At 41.2% G+C, this 16,104-nt stretch overlaps 2 protein-coding genes across 2 annotated transcripts in view; one reads left to right on the plus strand and one right to left on the minus strand.

The window, feature by feature from the left end:
• Positions 1 to 511, plus strand: part of SNRPF (small nuclear ribonucleoprotein polypeptide F) — a 36,812-nt gene extending 36,301 nt beyond the window's left edge. Inside the window, exon 6 of the transcript XR_014233153.1 lies at positions 274 to 511. The gene's annotated coding sequence lies outside the window, so the exon portion shown is untranslated. The remainder of the gene's footprint in view (positions 1 to 273) is intronic.
• CCDC38 (coiled-coil domain containing 38) overlaps positions 1 to 16,092 on the minus strand; it is a 44,066-nt gene extending 27,974 nt beyond the window's left edge. Inside the window, exons 1-5 of the mRNA XM_082349559.1 lie at positions 15,886 to 16,092; positions 8,642 to 8,807; positions 7,130 to 7,194; positions 4,826 to 4,989; positions 4,634 to 4,714 (exon numbers count right to left, since the gene is read on the minus strand). Of these exons, the coding sequence (XP_082205685.1) occupies positions 4,634 to 4,714; positions 4,826 to 4,989; positions 7,130 to 7,194; positions 8,642 to 8,807; positions 15,886 to 15,930 (521 nt within the window). The 5' untranslated portion in view covers positions 15,931 to 16,092. The remainder of the gene's footprint in view (positions 1 to 4,633; positions 4,715 to 4,825; positions 4,990 to 7,129; positions 7,195 to 8,641; positions 8,808 to 15,885) is intronic.
• Between the last annotated feature and the right edge of the window lie 12 nt (positions 16,093 to 16,104).

Consider the following 16,104-nt stretch of genomic DNA (forward strand, 5'->3'; position numbering starts at 1 on the left):
ATTACTTTTCCAAAAGAAACAGGAGAGCTAAGGCTCCACCTGGCCAGGAAGAGAAGATGCAGACATCTTCAACCCGAGTCCAGATCAGGCCTATATAAATCCAAGTTCAATCACTAAAAATGTTAAAAATAACATATTTTCTTGCATTCCCAAAGAAATAAGGTCCATTTCTGAAGGAATGTTAAAATTAGGAGTTATAGTTCTGTGTATCTTAGAGTTAATCCTTTTACTCATCAAATTTTGTACTTATTGTCTGCATTTTATTTTCAAAAGGCCTCCCCAACTCGCAGGATGATTGCCAAGACGTAAGAGTTCAAGATGGGACTCATAAATAGTTACAATTAAGTGCAAAACAGTTTCATTCCTCTTATAAAAATCCAAGCCCTTTAATCATTAGGGAGCAGGTAGGACAGTCTTGCCCTCATTCCCTCAAGACTGAGGAGATGTACAAAGAAAAAGGAAATTGAAACAGCATGTAAAACATTGACCAACATAAACTGGTTTGCCTCAAATAGGTTGTTGATTCATCAAACCTTGAGTTATTTTAAAGACGGCACCGCACATGTGCTAGACAGGAATCCATGTCTCCAGGATGACCCCAGAACAAAGAATCTTCAGTCTACGAACTTAAAGAATAGAAATGTTGCCACCAGAGAGCCCTTTACAAAGAGAAGAGTCCTTAAATGAGGAAAATCTGGCTTCTAGCAGCACGAGTAACTTATGTGGACTGACTTAAGACTAGCCAATCAGCTTATTCCCCCAACCCCTCACATTTCGCCCCAAACCCTGGATCAGGGAGACAGATTTTAGCCCTGCCTCCTGCCTCCTTGTCTGTTGACCCCGCGATAAAGCTCTTTCATTTCTCAAAAGCCCGTGCCATAGTATTGGGTGCTATGTGCATCAGGCAGTGAGCCCTTTCTTGGTAACAATAGATTTATTCTCCTTATTTCTGAGGGAAATATTGTATTAAGTTTTAGACACAGGGAGAAATTAGAAGACAGCAAAAGATGGCACTTATGTAAGAAGAAGAAGGGAAACTAACACTCAGTGAGCATTTATGTACCAGGTAATATGCAGGACACATTGCATGTATGATTTCATCCTCAGTACAGGATAATACTGATGATAATAATAATAATACATATTATTATTCCTATCTTTTGGAAAAAGAAATAAATGACTTGCAAAGTCATCTGTGTGGTAAATGAGCAAAGTCAGCACACAAACCTGGGTCTGTCTGACTCAGATGCTCATGCTCTCAACAATTCCCGGTGACTTGGACAGAAAGCCTTCCCCCAGCCTTGCATTGCTTTCCCATAAAATCATGTTACAGAATGGACCCAGAAGGAGTGTTGAAAATAACAGTGAAGGTCCTTGTGAAAGGGAGCTCCACTCTTATCCTTCAGAGCCTGCCTTATCCATACCCTTGTCAATACCCTTATCAATATTACTCCTCTATCTTCAGCCTCAGTACTTCTTTTGCTCAGAACCTCTCTTAAGCCCCGCTGGGAGTGATATTCAAGAGTCAATAAATGGCGGGCTCATGTATCACCCGTCAAAAGATGTTAGGAACCCCTCATTCTACCACCACAGTATTTTTAGACTGAAAGCCTCTCAGATGTGCTACAAAGAACAGGATCAAAATGGCTAGAACTGCACAGCTTCCAAGCAAAAGCTTCAGAATAAGCTCCCTTTCTCTCTTTTTTTTTTTTAAAGTGAACTTTCCTTTCCACCAAACTTGCTTTTTTTAAAAAAATTTTTATTTATTTATTTATTTATTTATTTATTTATGGCTGTGTTGGGTCTTTGTTTCTGTGCGAGGGCTTTCTCTAGTTGCGGCAAGTGGGGGCCACTCTTCATCGCAGTGCGCGGGCCTCTCACTATCGCGGCCTCTCTTGTTGCGGAGCACAGGCTCCAGACACGCAGGCTCAGCAATTGTGGCTCACGGGCCTAGCTGCTCCGCGGCTTGTGGGATCTTCCCAGACCAGGGCTCGAACCCGTGTCCCCTGCATTGGCAGGCAGACTCTCAACCACTGCGCCACCAGGGAAGCCTCCCTTTCTCTTTATAAACAGATGTCCAGCCCTCCCTTCAGCAGAGGACCTCTGTGCGTCATCATGAGCCCAAAAAGAGAAGAGGAAATAAATAGCAGATGCCTGCATCCCTTTGCTCTGTTACCAGCCTGTTTTTCATGACCTTTTGCACCTTTTTAGGGTGACAAGACACATAAACAACAAGCAAGTTCTCTATGGCTAGGCTGTTTGGAAGGTTTAACTGGGTGGCAATTGTGTATAATTACTGTACTTTATGCAAACATAGAGGCTGGTACTCTAGTTCTATAAGAGAATCTTCTAATTATATCATGGAGGGAAGGAAGGAAGGACAGGATTCTTCGTCTTGGAGCACTTTCAACCTTAGGCTCCTGATGAAAGAGGCTGCTGAAGCCAGAATGCATTTGAAACACACATTTGGTTAGTAGCAATAGTTTCCAAGAAACTGTCATCCAGTTCATTTGCTGTGTTTCAGACAAGCTATTGCCTTCCTCCCAAAAAAGTCTGGGATGTAAGTCTAGGACTTAGTTTTAGAAAAGAGAGAAACACTGAGTCCTCAAAAAGAAAAAACAGGTTTTAGCATGACTCGATACCAAGACCAAGTGTCTCCTGGATCGTGAAATTTCTGTTTAAGGATGTGACAGAAGGAAGCTTCTTGAGGTATTTAAAATTAGATCAAGTTGACATCCACTTGACCATAGAAGAAAATATCCGGGTTTTAAAAAGAGTAGCTGGTATTAGAATAATTTTATCCCAACTCCTGCTCCTGTAATTTTTGTCATTATAAATCCCAGTTTTTTACTCTTTTTTGAAAAATTTTATTTTATTGAAGTATAGTTTACGATTTGTTAATTTCTACTGTACAGCAAAGTGATTCGATTATATATATAGATACATTCTTTTTCATATTCTTTTCCATTATGGTTTATCACAGGATATTGAATATAGTTCCCTGTGCTATACAGTAGGACCTTGTTGTTTATCCATTCTATATATGATAGTTTGCATCTGCTAATCCCAAACTTCCAATCCTTCCCTCCCCCTCCCCCCTCCCCCTTGGCAACGACAAACCTGTTCTCTGTGTCTGTTAGTCTGTTTCGTAGATAAGTTCATTCATGTCATATTTTAGATTTGGCATATAAGTGATATATGGTATTTGTCTTTCTCTTTCTGACTTACTCCACTTAGTATGATAATCTCTAGGTCCACCCATGCTGCTGCAAATGGCATTATTTCATTCCTTTTTATGGCAGAGTGGTATTCCATTTTATATATGTACCACATCTCCTTTATCCAGTTATCTGTCAATGGACATTTAGGTTGTTTCCATGTCTTGGCTACTGTGAATAGTGCTGGAATGAACATTGGGGTGTGTGTATCTTTTCGAATTATGGTTTTCTCTGGATTTTTGCCCAGGAGTAGGATTGCTGTGTCATATGGTAACTCTATTTTTAGTTTTTGAGGAACCTCCATACTGTTTTCCATTGTGGCTACACCAATTTACCTTCCTATCAACTGTGTTGGAGGGTTCCTTTTTCTCCTCATCCTCTTCAGCATTTGTTACTTGTAGACTTTTTAATGATGGCCATTAGGACCACTGTGAGGTGGTACCTCATTGTAGTTTTGATTTGCATTTCTCTAAGAATTAGAGATGTTGAGCATCTTTTCATATGCCTGTTGGCCATCTGTATGCCTTTTTTTTGTTTTGTTTTTTGTTTTTTTTTTTTTAGGCTGCGCCATGCAGCATGTGGGATCTTAGCTCCCCGACCAGGGATCGAACCCGTGCCCCCTGCATTGGGAACACAGAGTCTTAACCACTGGACTGCCAGGGAAGTCCCCATCTGTATGTCTTCTTTGGAGAAATGTCTCTTTAGATCTGCCCATTTTTCGATTGGGTTGTTTTTTTGTTATTGACTTATTCGAGCTGTTTGTATTTTTTGGAAATTCAGCCCTTGTCAGTTACATCATTTGCAAATATTTTCTCCAATTCTGTGGGCTGTCTTTTCGTCTTGTCTATTGTTTCCTTTGGCTGTACAAAAGCTTGTAAGTTTGCCTATGTCCAATTTGTTTATTTTTTGCTTTTATTTCTACTGCCTTGGGAGATTGACTTAAGAAAAATTGGTACATAAATCCAGTTTTAATATCAACCAAGTTAGTTTCAACCAAGTGTAAGTATAAATATAAAAAATACTCCCAATTATAATTGTAAGATGACTGTAAAAATATAAAAAGCACCCCAATTTCAGAGATGTTAAAATGGGGGAAGAACAGTGCCTTAGAATGAAGAAAAAAGGACACTTAGAAAATAATTTATTGTTTACCCCTAACATTGGTTTACTTCTTTTCAACTAATTTCTTGGTTTCTGTAACAACAAGTTATAGAAATGTTTCAGCCAGAGGTCACTGTGTCCTGGCACCCAGGTAGAGATAATCCTTGATCGACAGATTACTTATTTTTAAAATGTGATCATACTTATGAAATCATCAACTGATCAGGATTAGTCCCACTGAGGTCTTGCCAGGCACGAGTAGGTTTCAGTGGGGCAAGGACACTTGATGAGGAGAAGACGGTGCCCAGCCTCACCTTTTCACCGACTGTATCTCCATACTCGCCTTCTTCAGCTCTGCTGTCATTTGGAGTTTGTTTATAGTTTCTTGTGCTGCACTGAAAAGAAACAGATTTGTTAGTTTGTTTTGTATTGGGCTGTGTTCTGAGAAACTAAAAAGAAGAAAGAAGGAGGGAAAAAGGCGATCTGGCTAGAGTGAAAAAACGAACATTTTAAGAGCGTCTACAGATCTCTGGTCGTTTTCTCGAAGGAACTCTTCAAAGGCCATTGCGTCTTCTTCGAGCTTTTGTTCTGCTTTCATGAGTTGTCTTTCCTTCATTGTTGCGTGTTTTTCAAACTTTTGAATTGTGTTTCTTTTGGTTGACAGAGCATACTAGGAATATTGAAAACATAAGTGCATCAAGAACATGATTCCACATTTCTAGCACATTTCAATGGTCTCACAACAAAGGGAAAAATAACTGGCCTGGTCTGTGATCACTTGTATTAGAAATAATAGTATGCCCAATCTTGGGGCTGCGGCCTTCATTGCATGTAGGGACTTTATTTTCAGGATAGTTAGAACGGAGACTCATGCCTTTCTTTCACTTTTATAAAGAGGCTCAATGTTGTTCCAAAATGGTCCCGCAGATCAAAATAGCTACGTATCCCCTCAGGCTCTATCCTAAAAAAAATGGGGGGAGGTTCCATATCCCTCCAAAGAACAAGTCTACTTAGTATTATTCAGTGTCCCTGCAATACTTTCTGGGCCTTGGGAAATTGGGCTGTCTGTAGCCACAAAAGCTTTCCTGTAGGAAGTACCGTGGGAGAGTCAGGTTCCAGTGATTCCTCCAAGGGGGTGGGGGGGGGGTGTTTAACCAGCCTCAGAGCACCCTGTTTAGATCCCCAAATACAACTTTGATAGCTAGCTGCTTTTTTTTTTTTTTTAGTACATAATATAAGAATCCACTTGGGTTTTTAATGCCATGCGTGAAAAATAAAGTATAAACAAAGCCACATATATTATAATATAAATGGATTAGAATATGGAAATGAGATAACGTTAAAGAAACAACAACCAAAAGTTAGATACTCCAAGTTTACAACCCCAAAATATTTCATTTATTACTTTGTTTGCCAAGTAGTTACTGAGTGTCTAGTGTGTGCCAGGTCTGTTTTAAGTGGTACTGATAGAGAAGTGACCAGAACAAACAGCATTGCTTTTACGAAGTATTCACTCTAGTAGAGCAGGGTGTCGATTAAAGGAGAATTAGTGGTCCAGTGGGCAAGGGCAGGGGGTTAGCCCAGGAAAACCTCACTGATATGGTGAAAATTAAACAGAGACTGGAAGGAAGTAGGACACAAAGCATGCAGATATCTGAGGGAGAAATGTTCCTCCCAGAAGGAAAAGCCTCCTGTGCAAAAGTTCTGAGGAAAGAGCATGATTGGTGTGTCCCAGGAACAGCAAGGAGGCCAGTGTGGCTGGAGCAGAGTGATGGAGTAGAGAGTGGTAGGAATGAGGTCAGAGAGCAAGTGAGCTGGGGACCAGAAAAGTCACCAGAGGTCTTCAGCAAAGGAGGGGCAGGTGTGGAGAACAGACTGACTACAGAGAGCAAAAGTGGGAGCAGGAGACCAGTGTTCAGAAGTTCTAACAATAATGCACACAAGAGCTACTGGCAACACGGACTGCAGTGGCAGCAGAGGAGGTCATGAAAAGTAGTGGGATTATAGATATATTTGGAAAAATATATATTCCAAAGGATATTTGGGTGTGGGCTGTAAGAAGGAGGAGTTGAGGATAACTCCAATATTTTTGGCATAAACAACTGGAAAAATGGAATTGCTGTTTACAGAGATAGGGAGCACTGCCTGAGATTCAGATCTGCAGGGGCAGGGAAGGGTATAGCAGGGGCAGCTTTGGAAATGCGAAGTTTGAGATGCCTATGGAGCACCTAAGTAGAGATGTTAAGAACTACGATTACAGTTGTTGAGTCTGGAGTTGCATTTGTGAGTCTGGAGTTTAGGAAGGAAGATCAGGCTAGAGAAGTAAACTTGGAAGCTGTTAACGGGGCAGTGGAATTTAAACCTCCAGCCTGGAGGAGGGTAGATAGAGCGTGGGGTGAGGTGTGAGCCCTGGGCATTCCAGCATTTGGAGATCAGGGTGAAGAGGAACAAGAAAATTATGGAGTGAGCTGCCAGTGCCATGGAAGAACCAAGACATAGAGAGGCCTGGAAACCAGCTGAAGAAACTGTTTCAAGGAAGGGTGATCACCTGGGCCAATACCTGCTGGAAGTGAGTAGAAGGAAGACTGTGAAATGACCATTTGAATTTGGCAATAGAAGTGGTGTTGGTTCAATGATGAGAACAAAAGCCCCAATTGAAGTGGGTTTACAAGAGGCTAGATCTTCAAGGTAGGAAAGGCAATGTATCTGGGGCATGAAATGGAAAAATAAAATGTCCAGGTGAAAATTTGGCAGGTATATGCAGGAAGTCTTCTATTCAGCTAATGGGAGAAAGAAATTATTTTAACTACCTCGAGCATAAATCTGTCTCTCTGGTCATTAATAAATTCATGGACAGTCCTTTTTGTGTCTGCACCTTTAAAGAAAATTGAAATAGACTTAGGTTTGATTCATTATCCCTCAAAGATGTTGTATAAAATAAAAGGTATGTAATTAAATTATTGCATACAGTATGTATCTGACTTAAAAAAAAAAACCTTCAGATAAACCTTTTCCTAACCACTGAAAAATTACTTTAATAATATTAGCTACCATTTATTTTATGCCCATATTCCAGGAACTTCACTAGACTTTTTAAATATATAATTTAATTCTATTAATAACCCCAGTAAGGTTCTTATTACTATCCCCATCCTGTATGTGAGGTCCTGAAGCTCAGAGATGTCAAGATGCTTGCCCAAGACTGCACAGCTAACAAGTGGCAGAAACGTATAGTCACTGGTATCACCGTGTTGCCCAGCATTTGCCTCTTTTTCATACAATTACAGTGCAGAATATGCACCTCCAAGAGCTTCTAAATAAGTTAACATGGCTTCCTTCTTCTACATTAATTATTGAATTCAAAGTCCTTTCCTAAGTGATTTTCTTGTTCTCCAAAGATTTTTTTTTCCCCACAATTTGGGAAAGTACATGGATTTTGGGAGCCAGAGAAATTTTTTTTTTAGTTACCACAGCAAATGCTGGGTACTCCATGTGTGTTCGTCCTTCCTTCCTTTTAATTTTCAATTTAAAAAATTGGACAACACACATTTGGGGGAAGATTGTATGACTCCATCATCATACCATTAACCACTTTAACCTCATTAGCTTCAAACTGCTATCAATCTCATTTATAGACACTTCTTGATCTGATGAGTAAGAAACGCCCATGACATTTTGATGACCAGATTGCCCTCATTCATAGAGCAATAATGAATAGCTTGTAGTATTTTAACAGGTTGCCTTCAAAGAACATTAAAACAGGTTATGTTTTTTTCAACAACAGGCAAACCTGTTTAATTCTATGAGCTTCCCGATTCTGGACATAAGAGTTTTATGGCCTGGACAGTCAAGGCTCCTCTTTAGAAAGTTTCTGTATTTCTACATCTGAAATGAGATGAGTGTAAAAGGTAGAACTGAGTGTAAAAGGCCAGAGCTAATAGCTCTAATACTGTATCATTTTGGCCGTGACCTTCTTCCTTAGAGCCACGAAAATGAGTCACAGTCTATTTCTCTTTTTTTTTTTTTTCCTGGCCGCACTTCGTGGCCGCTCAACTTCCCTGACCAGGACGCCCCCTGCAGTGGAAGCATGGAGTCTTAACCACTGGACCACCAGGGAAGCCCAAGTCTATTTCTTGGAAAAGGTATGTTTTCTTATTTAAAATAGATTTTCTCCCAACTCTCAACCCCCGTTTACAAAGGTCCCCTACCATATTATGAGACTGCATACTTTGTTTTTCTCACCTCCAGAAAAGCCCCCAAACCTAACATTAACAGTAAATATTCAAAACAATATTCTTAATCAAACAGTAATTTAGCCTTACCTTCTGTTAATCTGAGAATAAGAGTGGGATCTAGCCCCAGTTTTTCAGTTGAGGTACCACCTGTGTCGGCGAAGATTCCTATTTGGCCCAGGTGTGAACGAGTCTTCATTCGTGATGAAAAAGTAGACTTTTGGTAGATTTTCATGCTGCGGTTCATAAATTTTTCCTGCCCAAGCAAAAAAGTTTAACAGAATTTCTAATATACGAAAATAATGTTGTGCTAAAATAGTGATTGCATATAAAATTATCATCTGCAACAAGCCCTTTTCTCATTACTAATTCGTTAAACAAGCAATTTCAAGTTCTTTTGTCTGAAGGATTGTGCCAGTTTTCAATTCCTTCTCATACGAAGCTGAGCACAAAGATAGGAACGTTCAACCTTGATTAAACATAAACTTCACAAACAGGAGACTGGAAAGTGTTCTGGTTTTATTTTCATGATCTCGTCTTGCTCAAAATGCAGGTCTCTTGGAGATTCCACCGATTTGAAAGGATTGGTTCTGTGGAACTGAAAACTTGAGAGCAAATGGACCTCCCCAGTAGACATTAAAAAAAAAATCAGGCTTCCCATTTCTTGAATCTTTTCTCAATATCGGATACTTTCAAACTATAGAACACATGCAGAAAACCATCATCTCGCAGCTGAATTGGTTAGTAAGCATTTCTAGATTTTTCCCCCTCATTCTAATTAGGATTTAAAAAATTTTTTGTAATCAACCTTTACTTCTAGTAATAAGCAAAGCAAACCTCATGAAATCCGAACCATGGATCTGCTTCTGTACTTGTATGACCCTGAGAGTGAGTGCCTTACTTGCCACACCTTTGTCCCAGCCCACTGATCTTGTCTTTATTTAAAATTTTGATATTTTGTTCATCATGGATTTTTTGCATTAATTTTAATTTCCTACAATAGTGAATTAAAATGTTGCTTATTCTGATTGCTGAGTTTTTGCCTCCCCCGTAAATTTTGCACCCAAGGCAAGTACCTCACTTGCCTCACCCTAATCCTTGTCCAGATTTTTATATATATTTTTTGTATCATTCAAATTTCTCAATGAGCTTATGTAATTTTTACAATGAAAAAAATAGCAATGATGTTTTCATTTGAGGGAAAAAGGATATTCAGGAGTTTATATAAAAGGATGTGCTCACAACAGGAACAATGGGACAAAACATCCTATCTCAGGCTGCCCGTTTAAATTTTTTTTGTTTTAATTAATTAATTTATTTATTTTTGGCTGTGTTGGGTCTTCGTTGCTGCATGTGGGCTTTCTCTAATTGCGGTGAGCGGGGGCTACTCGTTGTTTCGGTGCGCAGGCTTCTCGTTGCGGTGGCTTCTCTTGTTGTGGAGCACGGGCTCTAGGTGCGCAGCCTTCAGTAGTTGTGGCACATGGGCTCAGTAGTTGTGGCTCGCGGGCTCTAGAGCGTAGGCTCAGTAGTCGTGGCGCACAGGCTTAGTTGCTCCGCGGCATGTGGGATCTTCCAGGACCAGAGTTCGAACCCATGTCCCCTGCATTGGTAGGAGGATTCTTAACCACTGTGCCACCAGGGAAGTCCTGCCCGTTTAAATATTGACATAAGCCTCCGTAATCTCAATGAGTCACCTTTAAGACCCAAATGTCCCAGCAGCACTGTAGCAGGTGATCAGGAATGCAGACTTTGGAGTGGACAAATCTGATTTTGAATCTTGATTTGGTACTTACAGATGTGTAAGCAAGTTCATTTAACATTCAAACTATATTTGTGCCTACTGTGTGTCAGGCACGGTTCTGGGTGCTGGAGAGAGGGCAATTTTTTTTTAAAAGAACAACAACAAAAAACGACAAAACCATTGTTTTCATGGAGCCTACATTTTAATCCCTTAGCATCTCTGAGCCTCAGTTTCCTTCCATAAAATGGGAATAACAGTTCCACCTCTTAAGGCTTTCATGAGGATTCAGTGAGGTTGTACATAAACAACCAAGCAGGATGCCTAGAATACAGGATGAATTCAGTACGTGGGAGCTACCAGGTGCTAATAATTACTAATTAGCCTGTGATTTTACTTCTAGTGACTATAAACACAAAGATGAACAGGAGAAAAAGAAACTATGTTAAAGCGTATAAAAGAGAAAATATTAATAAAAACCTACAACATTGATACTATACTTTTCCAGATTACTGAAGTTTTTTCACAGGCATTAGGTTCATTCTGACAGGTAGAAAAGAAAGGTTGGTGAAAAATTGATAACAATATTTTGGGTTGATGTATTTGGAACTTGGATGGCTAATACTAAAGATTTGTAGGAGATTTTCTTAAATTTATGCTCAGCACTCATCCCCACCCTTAAGATTCTGCTCACCTCTTTCTTGTCACATTTCCCCCCTCTTCAATCCTTCTATCTATTTAAATTCACTCCCTTCCTCATCCCTACTCTCATTCCCTTTATCCTAAAAGTCTATCTGCAATAAACATCTTTATCCATGGGTTCTGGCACTTTTTCACTCATAGAAAAACTGGAAGTTCTCATTCCTCTAAGCCAACTGCTAATGGCAGACGTCTGCTCTTACTCCATCTCTTGGGTAATTCATAGTACATGTAAAGAGAATCAGTAGTCTCTAGAAGTTGTTATACTTCTGTATTTCCATATGTATTAATCCCCCTATTGATTAATGAAGGGTTGGTGATGAACATAAAGGAGAAGAAGAGAACCAGCTATGCTTAGGAAGGGATCATAAAGTTCCCGAACTAAACCAATATGGTGTACCAACCAGGAAAAATAAGTAGAAGCTGGTGAATGTCTTTGTTGTGCAAAATAAAAATAGCAGAATGACTAAACAAAGGCTCTGTACCCAAACGAGAGGGAAAATGTTGTTGGATTGCACAGCAAATGCGTGCAAATTCACATCTAAAATACATGTACAAATCCAACTTCTGATGGATGAAAAAGATAAAGAGCTCAGAAAACCAGGGATTGAAAATGGTGGTGTGTGATTGCAAGCCATCAGTTTTAGAGGCAGCACAGGCTTGTGATTAAGAGCATGGGCTCTCATTATGCTCCTTCATTCTCCCCCCTCAATTTCCCCACCTTTCAAAAGAGTTGGTATGAATAGCACCTACCTTGTGGGATTGTTAGCGGAGTTAGCATATGTCCTGCCCTTTGGACAGCATCAGCAGCACAGTAAGTGTTATATAAGTGTAAGCTCATGGAGAAAGCACTCTAAGGAGGGAAGATACTTAGTGTGTTTGAGAAACAGCAAGGAAACTAGTGGAGCTTAAGCACAGTGAACGAAGGGGAGTGACAGCCAAGGTCAAAGAGACAACAAGGGCCCTGTAGGTCATTTACTTAGTGGAATAAAGATCATTAAATGAATCACTCTGACTGCTGAGCTGAGAAGAGACTATAGAAGAGGTTGAGGGTCAAATCGGGAGACCTGTTGGGAGGTTACAGCCATTGAGAGGCAAGAGCTTATGGGGTCTCTTGGGATAGTAGTGGAAGTGGTGAGAGGTGGTCAAATTCTACATATATTTGGAAAGTAGAGACTACATGACTGGCTGATGGTTTGGATGTGGGGTATGAGGTAAAGAGCCCAGGAAATAAAGAATGGAGTTTCCATCAACAGAGACAGAGAAGGCTGTCTCTGGAGGAAGGGGTGGGTGGGAAGAGCAAAGTTTCAGTTTAGAACATGGTAAGTTTGAGGTATCTGTCAATATTAGAGATCTAAGGGGATGTGGGTATAAAATATACTGTTCTTCCAAGTGAACACCATGCTGGTTGGTTTAATTCTTGCATTATTCTAACATTGTGCAATCACACGTGGTCACTACATTATATAAAAGGCTGAGTCAGGTCCTTTGATGCGTGTCATCGTAGGGGCAGCACGAATGGCACTGTGGAAAGACCCTGGCCTTTGGGAACAGGCAGGTTTGAATCCTGCCTCTGACTCCACCCAGCTCTTTCTCTTAGGCCTACGTGAGTAAACTCAGCGCACCTTAGCTGCTGCTTCTATCAAGTATGGATACTAATACCTTTCTTACAGCCTTGTTGCAACTTCCAAGCACAGATAATGTATGGGAAGTGCCTACTCATGATAGACTGATAGGGAAATAATTGCTTATACTTTTTTCAGAGTAGATATCCAGATCTGTCCTCTTTCTGGTCCACTTTGTCTTGTGAATAACCACAGCACTTGAAAAGAATAGGAGAGGTAACTGACAACTAGCTTTCCTAAGGAACCCTGACTTAAAGTTATTGAAACCCGGTCCTTTGAGAGGAATTGACCACCAATATCCATACAAATTTGGGGACTCTGACTCACCTTAGGGCTGATTCTTATTATTCCAATCTTTGTGGAAGTGGAGAAAGAGGAATGGGGTTTTATAATGTCCACACCTAAAGTCCTAGACCAATTCTAAATGAATTCACAATAACAATATCTAGTACATGTTATCTGAAGCAGTTTGTGTTTGATTTTCTCGACAACTCTCTCTACAAGTCAATGAAAATGGATTTGCAGATTCTCTCATTAGGAGATAGAAAGCTCTGTTTGTCCCCCACGTGCAAATGAAGATTTAGACAGATTCTCTCAGACTCAATGCCTTTCAAGTTTTTCCCACCTCATTCCGGCCACTTGGACAAATACTAGGAGAAAGGGCTGTGAACTGTGTCCTGGGATAGTGTGTGGAGACCAGCACTAGCAATTTTTTATTTACAGGAAAGCCGGGGGCCACTAGGTCCTTGGCCTGCTCTGTGACCCGCCTCTTTTCATTAGGTCAGAAGCAGAGCGTGATGGTGAGGAAATTACCTTCAGCTTGACCTTTAAGGACCTGCTGGCGTCAAGCTAGCTATTTGGTATGGGCTTTTCTGTTGACATTTCTGACTGCACCTTTTGCAAACTGAAAATATTACTGGAGTTCAAGAGGAAGGAAGAGTAAGGGAAAGAAATCAGCCAATTTGAGTCCCATGATGTGAAAAGTACTTTGTAAACCAAAAAGTGCTACAGGGATGCTGGTTATTTCTGAGGAAAAATGTGTTATCCTCACCCCTCTATAATTATTTAACAGTGACCGGAGGAGAGAAGTCCACTCTTAACCTCCTTGCTTCTACAAACTTCTTGTTTGCAGGGGCTTTTTGGGGAATGTTGTCTATCTGGACTGTAATCGGATACACTCAGTTCACCCACAGATATAAATTCCCATGAAGAAAAAGTATGATTTCTTTTAGACTTACCAAGCGCTTGTAAGCTTTAAGAACATGGTATATTCTTTGAAGGACTATTGGTTGAAATCAAATCTTTAACTTAATTGACCAGCAAGACAAATAGCAGGATTAAAATAGACTAATAGTAATAATAATAATAATAATACTTCTTTAGAGCTAGGCACTGGGCTGAGTGATTTACATTTCATCTTATTTAAAGCTCAAACAAGTCCATAAAGTAGAATCAATTATCCCCATGATATGGATGAGGAAAATGAGGCTTAGAGAAATTAATTGCCCAAGGTCAAATAGCTCATAAGTTACAGAAGTGTGATTACGACAAGTTTACTGAACCCCAAAGCCTTCTATGTTCCTATAATTTCACCCCATGCTTAGTTTATACCTCTAATTGCAAAATTTGCAAATATGCCTATAATTGCAAAATGTAGCAGATTCAAGTCTTTAGCAGAAATTTTATAAACAAAATGTTAATATTTCTCTATGAATTAGTGACTTTATGTGTTTCTATTTTCCACTGTTTATTTATTTATTTATGGCTGTGTTGGGTCTTCGTTTCTGTGCGAGGGTTTTCTCTAGTTGCAGCGAGCGGGGGCCACTCTTCATTGCGGGGTGCGGGCCTCTCACTATCGTGGCCTCTCTTGTTGCGGAGCACAGGCTCCAGACGCGCAGGCTCAGTAATTGTGGCTCACGGGCCTAGTTGCTCCGTGGCATGTGGGATCTTCCCAGACCAGGGCTCGAACCCGTGTCTCCTGCATTAGCAGGCAGATTCTCAACCACTGCGCCACCAGGGAAGCCCCAATTTTCCACTTTTCTATGGGTTGGCCAAAAAGTTCCGTTTGGATTTTATACTTCTCTTATAGTATTATTTCTCTGTATATATTATACCTTTCTTTTTAAAACTGTGAAAGACTCACATCTCTTTCTGATTGTGTGTCTGAGCTGTGAGTAATCTATGAATTTTTTTCCCCTTTAGGGTCTCTTTTATTCACATTATCTATTTAATTCTCCCCCCCCCCTTCTTTTTTCTTCTCTCTTTCCTACCTGTCTGATCTGTCTCTTTCATGGCCATAATATGAAGCTTAAGTATATTCGTATTTATTGTGTTCATTTAAAGGAGATTTTGCTTTCTGTTCTTCGTTTTTAAATGGCTTTATAGTGACAAAAAAATGGACTTTTAGATTTTGTGGGTTTGCTGGCCGCAGCTTTCTTTTATCATACGTTATTTGCGTCCATAAAGTGTCTTCCTTTTGATTGTAAAGTTTTTGCTGGGCAGGGAAAGGGCCTTCCTATCTTTGAATGTCCTACCAGGCCTAACACAGAGCTTCTAATAAAAGTGTATAAACAAAATAAAATATTTGAGAAACTCCAAACCCAGTGCCTGCCAGTGTATTCACAGCAACTGACAGGCAGGCGAGAGATGTGGCTAAGAAATACAGACCATCTTCCTTAAACAAACTTAATTTGGTCTCGAATCTTGGTGAGGGCAGGTCCCACCGGATACAGTTGCGGTGGGCGACACTGAGCTGAAACCAATCTTACCTCGACGAGTTTGCATTCAGGAGCCGTTCCAACCTATCCTTCAGGAAGGCGTTAGGGGAAAATGGGCGAAGGCGCCAATCGATTTTTTAGTCTCGGCTCTATCCTCCCCTGCCCCACTCCCCCTTCATCTCGGGGACCGGTGTGGTAGGGAATCCGGGAGCGGAGAGGGCCAACCGCAAAGTGTGCGGCACCCGCCACCGTACTCTCGGCCGCGCGGACCCTGAAGCGACGCCCCCCCTCTCCCTCTCCTCCCTATCCCCGGGTTCCCTCTGCGGGCGGCCCCCCGAGTCCTAGCCTGCCGCGAGTTTCTGGGCAGAGGTTTCTCCCCACTCTGTCCCCTCCCGGGACTCCGTCCCAGGTTCCGGCCCCTGCCCCTACCCAGGTCCCCCTCCTCCCCCATTCTGCCCCCTCCGGGCCCCCTCGCCCTCGGTGACTCCCTTCCGCCAGGTCACGTGATCGTCGCAGCCCGCCTTTCTCCCCTCCGCTGAGCCGCAGTTTCCTTACCTGTAAAGTGGGAACAGGACTCTCTACCACATTTACCCAGAGCATGACAAAGCGACCAGGAAAGAGAAGATTCCATTATAACGTTTATTACTAATCATCATTCTCATTGCTGGTGCTCCTATTGCCGGCTCGATAGTGGGGAGAGGCGCGCATCCCAGGCGGTCTGGACTGGCAGCTGCTAAGACCGCCCTGCTGGCCCCGCCCCGCCCTGCTGGCGCT

Source organism: Balaenoptera borealis (genome assembly GCF_965194805.1).
Source record: "Balaenoptera borealis genome assembly, chromosome: 13".
Taxonomy (NCBI): Eukaryota; Metazoa; Chordata; class Mammalia; order Artiodactyla; family Balaenopteridae; genus Balaenoptera; species Balaenoptera borealis.